At 45.1% G+C, this 13,442-nt stretch overlaps 1 protein-coding gene across 3 annotated transcripts in view; it reads right to left on the reverse strand.

The window, feature by feature from the left end:
- Nucleotides 1-13,382, reverse strand: part of LOC126547742 (uncharacterized) — a 45,175-nt gene extending 31,793 nt beyond the window's left edge. For 2 of the 3 annotated variants that reach the window (XM_050195727.3, XM_050195710.3), the window contains exons 1-7: nucleotides 12,120-13,381; nucleotides 8,541-8,577; nucleotides 7,992-8,045; nucleotides 7,016-7,087; nucleotides 5,155-5,475; nucleotides 3,540-3,814; nucleotides 1,510-1,751 (exon numbers count right to left, since the gene is read on the reverse strand). In XM_050195727.3, coding sequence (XP_050051684.1) covers nucleotides 1,510-1,751; nucleotides 3,540-3,814; nucleotides 5,155-5,475; nucleotides 7,016-7,087; nucleotides 7,992-8,045; nucleotides 8,541-8,577; nucleotides 12,120-12,160 — 1,042 coding nt within the window. In that variant the 5' untranslated portion in view covers nucleotides 12,161-13,381. Of the gene's footprint in view, nucleotides 1-1,509; nucleotides 1,752-3,539; nucleotides 3,815-5,154; nucleotides 5,476-7,015; nucleotides 7,088-7,991; nucleotides 8,046-8,540; nucleotides 8,578-12,119 lie in introns of all 3 variants that reach the window. The other variant, XM_050195718.3, reaches the window with a different exon arrangement.
- Between the last annotated feature and the right edge of the window lie 60 nt (nucleotides 13,383-13,442).

Below are 13,442 nucleotides of genomic sequence, written 5' to 3' on the forward strand. Positions count from 1 at the left end.
TTGCGTCAGCGCTTGCTCACGCTTGCTTTGGTCATGTTTTTTTTTTTTTACAGTGGCGAGACATTCCAATAAAAAGGTTGGAGACAGTGCACCATAATCCAATTCTGTATGACAAGACAGACCCTGGATACAAGGACGTGAAGGTGACACCCAGTACCTCAATCTCCTTATCTTTTGAATGCAGCAATACCACAACAGAAGCGATCGCATTAACTTGATTATGATCTGTGGAAATGGCTTCGTCATCTTGATAAGACATTACTCGCGTTAAGAACACAGGACGAAGAACGTAAACACAGCGCTGATCTGTCAGCAGACGAAAGAAAAAGCATGCAAAGGGAAGCAGCGGCAGAGGCCTAGTCCAGCCTCGGCAACTCAGCTGCTTCGGTGGCAGTCTTAGGTGGCAGAGGTAATTAGCACCATCCATCAAGCTGGCAGGAAAGCAAGTCCGCTTCCCTCCAGCCCTTTCTCACAGCTAGCCTCCCCTTGCCCTCCCTCTCAACTCCTTCGTAACTCCTCCACTTTCGACGGCCTCCGCGCGTGCCCACCTCCGCGTCGGAGCCGCCAGCTTGCTCCTTCAAGTTTCTTTCTCTGCCATTATCGGTAAGCGAGGATTTGCCAGTGTGGGCAGTTTCGTGGTCCTCGCTCGCTGTGTGATTGTGCACCACGGTATTTTACAACTCGCACCATTCGTGCATCGTGCTATGGTGCATGAATACTTCAAGAACAAGTCCTTTTAATTCGAACGGATTTTCGGGCCCCTTCGAATTCGAATTATTGAGATTCGACTGTATAATGCGGTGGGGGTGTGCAGATGTAACAGCTGGTACAACCACAATGTGCTAGCAATTTCAGAGTTCAAGAGGTTTGGCACTCTGGTTCTGATATGAAATTTTGCTTCAGAGGTTTTCAATTCGTCAGGAGAAGCAAAAATGCTAGGATGCACCTAACTTCAAAGAGCACACAGGCAGATAAAGTGATTGCTCGAGCATGTTCCTGGCTGGTGCAGAAACATAGTGTGAGAAAATGAACTACAGTAAGTGACAAGTCAAGAAAGCAGCAGAAGGAGCCCCTCAAAGGGAAATAACAATATACTTGTCCAACTGTCACTTTTCTTACTTCATAATACTCAATTCCTCTACACTTCACTCAGATGCTGCCACGAGATCGATTAATACTGAATGTCTCCACGCTAATCATTTTTCAGAGTTCTCCTGTAATACAGTGCATGTGTTTGCACAGAAAGCTGTATTCTTTGTACCCACACTCACCTTTAGTGTTCGTGCATGTGAACACAGCATGCTTGTTGTTTAAACATTGTAGCACCTTCTCCTTGTGCCTGTGTGATACGACGGGGGAACCATCTTCTGGGAGTGTGGAGGCAGAAAGAGTGGGCACTGTCCGCTTTTTAGGGAAGAGCTTCTCCAGGATTTTTCACCTGTCGCCAACTACTGGCCACTAAGAGGAGGACCCAATGCACGAACAAGGGAGCCCACAATACCCACTCACCCCCATTGAGCCGAGGGGAAGCATCAAGCTCGGGGAAGGCAGCGGCCGAGTGGGGTGGACCGTGCCTGGGTGGATGGTGCGGCTTGGGAGGTGGCGGTGCAGAGGGCGAGGAAGGGCTACCCAGGCCACCCTTGAAGCCAGGCAAGCCCCCGCGGGGCAGGCCGCCCGCAGCTGCCGCCGCTGCCGGAGGTGGTGTGCCACGAAGGGGCTTGGAACCGCCCAGGGGCTTCCGCCGTACATACCTGCAACACGCACCACATGTGCATTAAAAAAACCTGTCGGCACTTTGCTATGAGAAATAGTGGCATCCCATAACCCAATCTTATATCTTAGCATGTTCATTGCCAATACCCAGTACCGTACTTACTCGATTATAACGCGTCCTCGATTGTAACGCGCACCTGTTTTCCGTGACAAAAAAAAAACAAAAATATCACTCTCGATTGTAACGCGCACCCACTTGCCGCGACCTAAAAAAAGAAAAGTCCTTTACAGTACCGCACACCTCATCCTTTCGTACAGGAATACAACTTTCTCTCATTTGGAAAAAAAAAAGTTTACTACCAATACACTAAAGTTGTGATAAATGCCCAAAAGGTGAAGCATCGGTTACGATAGCAAATTAGTAGACAGCTATACGAAAAGTAAGAATAGTAGTTTTATCGGCCGTATAAACTTTTAAACATTCGCTCACTAACTAAATGAACAAGCATGGTGTCACACACGCACAAGCAAACATGAACACGTCTCATGCAATGACCGCAGAAGCTCTATCAAACGCTGGCAGTGGGGAAGTGCGGTAGCAGGAGCGAGCGAATTGACTTTTGTGCAGCCTCTCGCTTCAACACTCGCTAAGCGATGAGAACACAACGCGGTGCGGCTAGATGCGTAGAGACTGTCCCCATTGCAGATAGCTTTCAAGATAGGGACTGCACAGCCGCCGGAGTAGAAAGCTTCTCCTGTTTGCACCAGTCCCACGCGCAAGTTTCGGGAACTCCGAACGCCCGTGATGCGGCCCCATTTCCGTCCGCCTTCGCACATGTGGTCACTTTCCTTTTAATTGCGGCATTGCGATGAACTCTGCATGTCCTTGCAGTCGGCAATTCCACGCTCATAGAGCAAACACGGAAAACGGGGAGACCGGGAAGACGGACGGTGCACTAACCTAAGCACACATACTACAGCACATGGAGGAAGCTACAGCAGCTAGACTCTAAGCGTGTGCGAGGTGGCCATTAATGAAATGCCGATGGCGATATGGCAATGCAGATTTAGGGTCCTACTTGATCCTAATGCACATGCAATTTTTGGACCTGTTTTATTGGAAAAAAAGTGTGCATTAGATTCGAGTAAATACGGTACATTATTCAGACATAGCCAGAGGATAGAAAAGGAATTGCTTCCAGAGGGCAAGAAACTCATTTTGTAACTAAACTGCAACCCCCACTTCAGTTTCTGACTTCATGTTTACCATTAAATAGGTATACCCATTCAGGCAGTAATAAACGACTGCACATATTTTCCGTCCCAAAGCCACAGCCTGGCTATGGGGATGCCGAAGTAGAGGGTGCCAGTTCTTTAGTTTCAACCACTGGGTTAAATTAACGAGCGCCAAAATCCTACACACACTACACACAAGCGGTCCAACCCTGTACAGTGCACTATCTTATTTTTGAAGCACTGCTACCAAAGCTCTGATGCTACACATTCTGATGCAACTAAGCGAGCTTGATGAAGGCATTGGTTGGCGAGTGCATTCCGTGACGAATGTCGAACCCTTACGTGCGACAGATTGCAAATGACACTAAACTTGCCAATCTGACAAGGGCACAAGGCTGGCAACGAAACTATGACATTGTGAAAACACAGGACGAAGCAAGGGAACCAGTACTGTGTCCTGCTTTTTCACGCTGCTATAGTTTCGTTTCCCAAATGGCGCACCAACCAACCCAAGCCGCAGTTCTCGAACAAGGTTGGCGTACGGCCGACAAGATAAAAACCGGACCAGCGCGCCAGGAAAGTGAGCTTGCCTGGTCCCCTGTGGTGCGTTGTCGCCAGAGGGTCGCACCACTGCGCTGAACTTGTCCTCCTCGTCGCCATTCTCCACTTCTATGCGCTTCTTGAACACGGGGTTACTCTCGATCTCCTGGGCAATCTTGGACGCCTTGGCCTCCTGCAGCTTGTACTCATCCGTGTTTTTTGGCTCCAACTTTACTGTGTAGCTTGAGAGCGCGCTGTCGTAGGAGGTTGTCACCCCATACTTCTCAGCATTCGTCTTGAACATCTCATTGGCATCCCAGCCATTCTGCAAAAGAGCGGCCAAACGTCATGGTAGACCATCAGGAAAAGACGAAGAGAAAAGAAAAATAAGAGAGACTTGTGGTACTAGTTTCTTCTCAGGGGTGTGCCAATAAAAGCACTAATTTAACATTGATTTATGTTAACATTTTCAAGAACTGAGCTGAATTGCATGTCTTTCTTTTTAGCACTTGTTCGGTTCTGGAAGGTGTATAAGTGCATGATGTTTACAATCCCAACCGGAGGTAAACTTCAAACTTACCAGGTGCAAAGGCCCAAAGTTCGCATTACAACCAGCTTAGCAGTGTCCATTTCATTTCAGCACTCTGGCTGATTTGGCATTTATTTAAATTTTATGCCGACCAAGGGCCCCGGCTGGCACTTAAACGTTTCTGCGGGCCAAGGCTTCTTATTTTGATCCTGACATTGGCCCTCACCGAGGAATTAAACTGTACTGGTCGGTACATAGGCGCCTGACAAAATGGTGACTGCAATCCTGACCCCAATGGCTGCAGTGACGATATTAGCAGTGCTAGAGGCCAATGAATGTGTCCAATACATGCTATCTCGCATCAGAAATGCCCTTGCCAGAGTTTATATGATAGCGGCAGTGCACAATAAAGGATTGGCATATTTACCTAATTTTCACTTGCAATTTTACCACAAAAAAAAGTGGGTGCAAAAATTCGCAGCACGTTGCAATTGGATATGAAACCAAAACCATGTTCACAGCATTGGCAACAGACTACTGCCAGAGCCAGAGCCATTGCCCCTGTCATCACAAGATTGCAAAAGCTAATTCAAAAGAGAAGATATTTTGTGCGCTCCGCTAGCAGCAACGGAGTCTCGTCACATATTTTTAGCATGCTGGTAACTGGTAAAGTCGAGGCATGCACCACCATCCAGCTCACTACAGTTTTGACTATCACATATAGTGGACTCATAGCAGTCTAAACATTATAGCTAGATGAACAGATGTCTAACAACAACAACAATGTACATGAAACGATCATAAATTTCCATTCTTTGAAGGAAATGGTGAAGGAAAGGTTTCTTTATCTTTTTCCGATTGCCAGAATCGGACTTGCAATACATTTTTCTCGTTATATTATTCAGTCTGTGTTAAATTTAGGTTAACATTGGTTTTACTTTGAATCATCCGAACTGGGTAACTTCCAAATAAAGCAGCGGTGCATGTGGACGTATTTTCTGCCTCTCCAATTCAACCTCCTCTTTAATATGGTAAATTAGCTTGCTCTCATCGAGGTTGCATTAACGTAAGTAAACTGCACAGATCACAGCTTTCTTCAGTAACAACAGTTGCAAAAAAAAAAAAAAGAGACTTACAGTGTCCTCGCCATCCAACGGTGGGTCATCAAGACCGCCGATTCCGTCAGCATTGCCACCATCCATCCAGGGTTCGAGGGGGCGTTCGCCAAGCTGGCCATTAAACTTGCTGCTGATGGCCGTGTCCGTGAAGGAGTCACGCGTGGCAAAGTCCAAGTCGGCATTAGGCGCGCACAGGGAGACAACATCCGGCAATCGGAATATCATCAGCTGCACAAGCCGCTGGTCCCGGCCCAGCGATGTCAGCAGCCGCGACAGGGACGACGGTTCGGACTGTGCCCCTGGCTCTACAGGGTGAGCAGTCTCCAGCACGATCTCAAGCTGCACACCAAAGATAACAGTGAATGTTAATGGGACATGAGCGAGATAAGTAGGTTGATCTGTTTAGGAAATTAAGCTTCTACAATGCAGTCACACCTTGTTTTAACAAAGTCACACGCAACACGAGAACAACTTTACTGATATTTTTTATAAGCACAAATTGTTTACGTGCTGATATTTCCAAGATATATCTTATATTCGTTATATCGAGGTTCAACTGTATCAAAAAGTTGCGTTTACTGTAGAACAGGCTTGGTAAGCCAATAAAAAAATGCAATAACAAACAACAGGTGATGCTGCCTTGATGCTCCTGCACCAGACATCACAGATTTTGATGGGGTCGGCTAAGGCCTAGTTATTTCTTTTATTGGTAAAGACGGACTACGCTGTATTCTAAAGGAACAAAATATTGAACCTAGCATGTTTTAAGAGCATTAACTGCACCACAATGGCCCAAATCGGGGAATACTTTGAAATGCATCACGTCACACTGACATACCAGTGCTGGCGTTTTGGCATGAAATTCAGTAAATACGATTTTGGTCCTCTCCCTCTCTTTTTTAGTTATACGATTTTGGTCCTCTCCCTCTCTTTCTTTTTTAGTTACTATAGCTTTTATACAAAATTAACAAAAATAGTGCTCTGAAGGAATACCTCATCAGTCTAAACTGATTTGCTATTTCTCTATATTGCCCCTTTAAAGTACTACACGTGAATAGTACAATGAAAGAGCTGGTCAAATTAATATAGCTACATAAACTCCTTGTAAGCATGCACTCATGTGGTTACTGTACTAAGCAATTGTCATTCGAAAGCACAGTATTTTTAGAGTTGTGTCTGTAACAGAGGCAAACTGTAACGCCCAAAGTATTATATATGCTATGCTGAGTTTCATGCCTCAAAAATGGGTATTTAAGCACCAGAAACTTAGAGCAAAGCCAATAGTTGTGTTATGAATATGCTGGAGTGAAGTTTCATTTGTTAATAGCTTAAAAATCTAATTATTAAATTAATATTTAGTACAGTAATTAGGTCATAGCTGAAAAATAATGCTTTTTTTATTTTCTTGCACAAATGTATTCTCCATGGCCAGAAGTAGATGTCCACAATTTGCTCATATTTTCCTTGATAGGGACTGTGTTTGGGCATTACAGGGTTAAATAGAAAGTCCAGAGGAACTAGAAATGCAATCTGCACGTCTATTGGAACATCACATATGGCTGCACTGGACGAGATACATTATAGTGGCCTATAAATCAGCATTAGAAGCATGTAAAAGTACTTTACTCTAATAAAAGTGCAGATCAACCGAATGGGAAAGACAAGCACTACAGTCGGCCACAGCAATCTAACTAACCAAATGGCCATGACGACATTGCCTTACAGAAGCTATAAAACTGAAAAAACTATAATCACTTAGTTGTAAAGGGCCTGGCAGGCTGAGCTGTGTTCAGTTAAGCTGGAATGAATGATTCACACAAAACAGACATTGTAGTGAACAGAAAATAGATCACAATGAGAAATGAATGTGAAGGCTTACCTCAGGCGAAACTGTCCGGAATACGCCCTCGTAGACCTCTCCGTCCCGGACTTGCACTTGGACGACATGACCCTAGGTTGGGAAGAACATACATGTCTCCGATTCAAACTTTCTAGGAGTCCAGCGACAATTCAAGTTTGAAACTGCCAACCTCTCTTACAGCCACGGCACAAGTTATGCAACAGCAATATCACACACTCCTGAGCAGCACAAATGTTGCCGAAAGCAATTTTTCTAATTATATGCGCAGACAAGCTACACGGGTTTGCTAATGTGCCACCGTGTTTAGTCCGGCAGAGTTTGACAGCACTTTGCTCCGGTTTCTCAAAGCAGATGCTGAATCAGTGTAGCCTCCTACTCGCAACAGTTTTGCGTTTGCCAAAATGTGGGCTGCACCCATGAACAAGTTAGGGTTCAGTGTCGAACATGGAGCAAACAAATCATTTTCTCAGAATGTCTGTTTACGAGTGTCTTTGGTTCAGCTAGCTAGATTTCTTGTATAAGCAGGCACAATAAATGCCGTTTTCTTTACCCTACTGTGTGTTGTCATTAGTCGAGTTGCCGAGAGCAAGTAAGACCCCACAAGCTTCCCCTTAGTTGCCACAGGAAGTTGACCACGAGTATAGTTCACAATATGTGCATGAATTCTGTTTCAGTACAGCATTGTCATTCCATTCACTCACACATCAGTCCCTGGATTTGTTTGTGGAGATGGTAAACGCACAGCAGACAAAAATTTACGAACATGCCAGGCAACTTCCCCTTTATATTGCAGATGATGAACTTCAACATCTCTGCTTTGTTTCAGGCGTGCTTGTGCTTCTACTTAACTTTTCCTAGATTTTATCATTTTGGTTACCGCCTGTAGATGACAGGGCACGTGAAGTACCCCTGATTCATTGGTAGTGCACTGCATCACTAACAGATCCTGGCTAGAATGTTTAACACAACAACACGAAAACAGCATGCAACTTACCACAAGCGATGCAGCAATGTGGACAAACCGGGCGTTGTTATATATTCCTTCAAGCTGAAAAACACAGAGCAAGTTGGAAAAGATGGTCATCAACAAGTCAACTGCAGGAGCTACCATAACTAAGGAAGCATGTGGCTGCTAGCCAACCAATGAAGGATGGCAGGGAGGCTAATGAGAATAGCTTGCAGTTTGTTACCCTAAATTGGGGGGGAAAAGGAGGGAAACCAAAAGGGGAGCGAAGAGAAGACATGATAGAAGCACGAGAAATGGCACGGAAGTCACATTCAACGCAGACCTGAGAAACTCATGAGAAAATGTCCCAATGCTTTGGACACTGCATGGACTGACACAAGTGGCTCATTTGGTATTCATGTTCTCGGCGTGGTTGTTTGTTGAAGCCCCACATTTGACATTAACACAACACTTTCCTCTGTGTTAAGTTTTAGACCACTGCAACAATGTGAAACAAATTCAAACTTATCGATGAAACTGCCCTCTGTAATGTCAAGAGGCATGGACAGAACTTCCAATAGATAAATACAAACTTACTTTACGATCTTGAGAAACTTTTGACCTGGCTGGCCTGCTGAAAACAAGAAAAAAAAAACAAGTGTTGCACAAAAAATCTGCAAAGTCATTCATGTGCTACAATCTAGTTAAATGGATTAATAGCATTAACAAACACATTTGACTGAACAGCCATCAGAAATATTTGCAAGTTACAATTCAACATACCGAATGAGCACTGTTTGCCATTTGGTGCAAGTGAAAAGCAAAGCTTATATGCTTACAGTGTCATTCCATGTGACGAATGGCAGTGACACACACAGCTTGGAACTCTGTAGAAAATGTGTTTTCAAATAGTTGATAACATGTCAGCAACTTGCTCTGTGTAACTTCACAAGTCAGCTTCTGCCTTAACTATTTTTTAGAAGGTGGCTGCTTGTTACTGGTTTCAAGTAGTTATTTCATTAAGAGAGTCAACCGTTGTTTTCACATATGTAAATGCCTAGCGAGCAAGCCACACATTATGCTCACCTCTCGCTACCACATGTTAAACACTTTTATAGCATTATCCTGCCTGCTGCTAGTACAAGCGAAAGTTTACTCTGCTTGAAGCACCTTAAGTGACAAGTAAGCAAAACAAGTGACAAGATGCAATTTTTAGTACACAATTTGCAATGTGAAATATGCCACAAGTGTTCTTTAAATAAGAAATGTATTTTTGAAAAATGTCCAGCTGAACAGAGAGATATGCTGCTTTACTACAACGCTTGCTTGCATACTTGAAATCAGCATGGAAAATGATGGCAATACAAAGAGGGCAACACAGAAGGCGTGGCTACATGGGTGTGTGTTATCCACGGTTATCAACAGGAATTGCAACTTTATATATAAGTTTATATAGAAACGTTATATACTATAAAGTTTTTCTTTACTTTTTGTAGGACAGGCAAACTTGGCAGGACTGCTGTCACACGGCACAGGGGAAGCAAATTCTGCCGCTGAAATCATTCGCTTTTATCTGCTCTATCAACAGCTCCCTAAGCTTTTAAGACTAAACATTGTTTCAGCAGCGAAAAAAAAAAAAAAAAAGTAAAAGCATAGAGAGAGAGGCCAAGATATAATATGTACTAGACTTAACTGGTGGCTTGTTTTGCCCTTGGCAAACACGTTTACTCTCTCCTATCTGCCATATGTCTGCCACAAGCGAGATAAACAACCAGTTTGAAGGTCTAGAGCATGTCATGTAGTCCTCACTCCTCATCCATGTCCTTTTCCTCAAGGACAACCAATCAACTCGGCTGATCCGCACTAAAAATTTAATTCTCCAATTTTATGTGCCAAAACCCTGATATGATTATGAGGCATGGCGTAGTGGGGGACTTTGGATTAATTTTGACCACCTGAGGTTCTTTGACCCTTTCAGTGAGGGTTCTTTTCAGAAGTGCTGAACACCCCCCATTGGGTTTTTTTCCGTCGCTATTATGAAATGAACACGATGGTTTATTTTGGGTTATGCAACAGGAAAACCAAAAACGAAGTGGTTAATGAAAAATTCACTCTTAGTATCCAAGGGGAGAGAATGGGGAATGCCAGTGACATAGCGGGCCAGAAAGTTGGAAGCTTGCTGGTACATTAATAGCACGAAAAGGGTTAATGCACACCTAATGCACGGTATACGGGCATTTTCGCATTTCACTCCTATCAAAATGTGGCTGCCGCGGCTGGGATTTGATCCCGTGCCCTCGGGCTTAGCAGCGCAATGCTAAAACTACAGCGGGTCATGCACAGCAAACCAGCGCTTCCATTGGCATGGCCAGTGTTGCCATGCATCGTTTCCCAATGAATTAAACTATTCATCATCTATGAACCAATGACTGCCATGGCAACATATGTGTGGTTAAGAAAAACGACAAGTTCCTACAGACAATTTCTAACAATTAATGCTTAAGACAAACAGCAAGCATGCTTCATTTGTAGAAAGATACTGTTACAAGCAGAGATTAAAAAACTACAGGTGTCAAGAGAAATTTACTGCCAAGACATGCAACCAGACAAGTGGTTGAATTGAACTCTGGGGTTCCACATGCAAAACGGCGATTTGATTACTAGGCATGCCGTAGTGGGGGAGCTCCGGATTAATTTTCACCACCAGCATATCTTTAAAGTGCACCCAATGCACGGGACATGGGCGTTCTTGAAGAAATAGTGGTAAAAGGCATGTGCAATATCTAAAGATTCTAATTCTCGGGCAAGGTGAAAGATCAACATTTTTTCACAGCTACTTACCAAATTTCCAAGTAAAAAATGCACCTATCAAAATTTTCAGTCTCATTCACAAACGCAAGACTGTATAGCAACCTTGCAAAAAATTGGCCACACACTATCCATACTATGTTTCGAAGAACGTGAAATTTCAAACAGTTGTTGCTTCAGTTTTGAAGAATAGGTGCAACAAAACATTGCAATAATCAAAAATAATAACAAAGTCACCGCAATTGAATGAACAATGGCTCGTTCCCAAATGTAACAAAGCGGTCTTCTCTACAAAGGTAACTTTACTTTTGATGCGTATTGTTTGCCATTTCTTAAGCATAATCGAAGTACTAAAGAAACTTTCAGCTGGAATTCCACAGAAAGCGCTTCAAACGAGGTAAACGTCTGCTGGCAACGATCAGCATCTACCGTACTCGCAATTCTAGCTTACATGTAGCGCTCAATTAGGCTAGAGATGGCAACGTTTTTGGCGTGCCAAATCGGGGAGAGTTCCATTTGCATTGCACGGGATGGATACGTGGCTACTCTCACTGTTATCGCTTTCGAGAACAGTGCAGAGGCAACGAACGAGGACGGTTCAGCTCCTTCCTTTCCTTTCGACACGGAGCGCCCTTGGTAGCGGAATGTTTGGGACATCAACGAGGTCACTAGGAAGCGAGATGTTACACGTTGCTCTCACGACAACTTGCAAACTGCAACGCAGGGCTTGCGAGGGCTTTCTTGAAATGCCTGCTACGAATTTTAAATAGAGCTTTAAATTGAGTTTAAACGCAGTCGCGACGGAACGGCGAAAGTTCGTGACGCATTGCGCCAAATCCTCGCCTTATGTCCAACCGTTCAGATAAGATTCGCTTTTCAGCGAGACTCGAATAATGTCCGCAAATTGTCGCCGTAACCTGTGCGCGCAAGGAAACGCAGAATTCGTGAGAGCGCGGCGGAGGCAAGTGGGGATGTTTCTAATGTTGCTTCCAGCCCGAGTCTGTAGCGAACTTTTCTTCCCACACACACACAAACACAAGGGCGTTTACGGCACGAACCGCCACACGAGAGAGAAAACGAAGTAGAGCGTCAAATACGCCGTACTTGAAATGCATTCCCCGAGCAAGCAGAAAACTGCACTGGCGCATTCCTCAGCATCGGGCTGAGACGCGGGTCGAAGATGCTGCTACACTGCATCGATTCATACGCGATCACGGGTTCTCTAGGCCTACATGTTACTACGAGAAGCATGTTTCGAGTCGCGGCAAACAAAAACAGCGCAGACGCTCGAGCTTTTGTGGCCACAGGGTAGCACGGCACGACATCCCGGGCGCGGAACGCAGAAACCAGAATGAGAGCGGTACAAACCTCGTGTTGTTCTTGCTTTTCCGCTTGGTATCCCCACTCATGATTGTTCGCTGGACGATGGGACGTATTTGAAGCACTTGTCCACTCTTGTTGTCGCACAAGAAACCGTTTAAAGAGTCCAGTCCTAAGTTGGCGCTCACCTCCAAGGTGTCCGGTTTGTTTTCCTATTTATACTATTGTACAACTATTGCAGCTTCGTAGCGTACGAAGTGGGTTGAGTGGATCACCTGAACCACTAGGCCTAAACGGCCGACTCTCGCTGAGGCCAAAGCGCCGAAGTCCAGAAATATCACAGACACAAGTATAAAAACAAGGCATCTGAGAGGGAATGGTTATTTACAGTAGTTCCTATGTTACACTTTTCCCTTCTAGTAGTAGAATACCCGTGCGAATACGGGGGATCGCTTAAGGGCCAAAGGCAGGCCCCTTCCTAAGCCTAACAGCAAAGGGGGGAAGCAGTGCGAGATCCCGAATACACGCCGCGGGCGACTTTCGCCTGCTCCCGCCGCCGCACTACTTTATCTCGTGGAAACAGAGTTCTCGTGGTTCGCACATGCATGCAAAGCACATTGACGCACTGCAAAGCGACAGTACGAAAAAAAAGGTCATGCCAATACTATTGATGTAATTTAACGAACTTGAGCTGCTCAAAAAGACGGCCTTCGAGAACGTCGCACAACACTTCCTCGTGCTGGCCAAGCGCCCATGCTCTTGAACTACCGGGAGTTTAATCACCCCAGCAGCGTGGCCAATGTTTATGTGTCATACATTCGTCGCCGAGCGGCCGGGCTCAGACACGGCTAAGGTATGAAGATCTGACAGACGGCATGCAGCGAACGGAGCACAAACTGGCGAGCGGTGGCTAATCTCCTGACGCGCATCAAACCCACAACCGCGTGGTCTTGTATTTACCTCGCCGTCAAAATCGATTTCCCCTCGCACGTCACGACGCGCGCAAATTTCTCCAGCGCGACAAAACTTGCCTTTGCTGCTGCGAAGCAGCGTTCGGGAGGAAAACTCGCTTCGCACGACACGTCAGCAAATGTGACGGATACACTGCGACAACGCTACACAGAGATTGTGCTTTCTGCTTCTACCTCTTCACTTGTGGACCGCGCGCAAGTTGTCTAACGTTATGCCAGTGTTACGAACTGAAATAATCTTCATTTAAATAATCAAATTACCCACCTTAAGCATGCATTTGCAGCGCCAGTTATCGGCTATGGAAGACAAAACACGCTACTGCGCCTTGTAGACACTTGCTGTCCAAGTCACGCGGTCGCTCGGGTATGTAAACAATTGCGCAATACCTAGCCCAGACCC

Source organism: Dermacentor andersoni, chromosome 3 (assembly GCF_023375885.2).
Source record: "Dermacentor andersoni chromosome 3, qqDerAnde1_hic_scaffold, whole genome shotgun sequence".
Taxonomy (NCBI): domain Eukaryota; kingdom Metazoa; phylum Arthropoda; class Arachnida; order Ixodida; family Ixodidae; genus Dermacentor; species Dermacentor andersoni.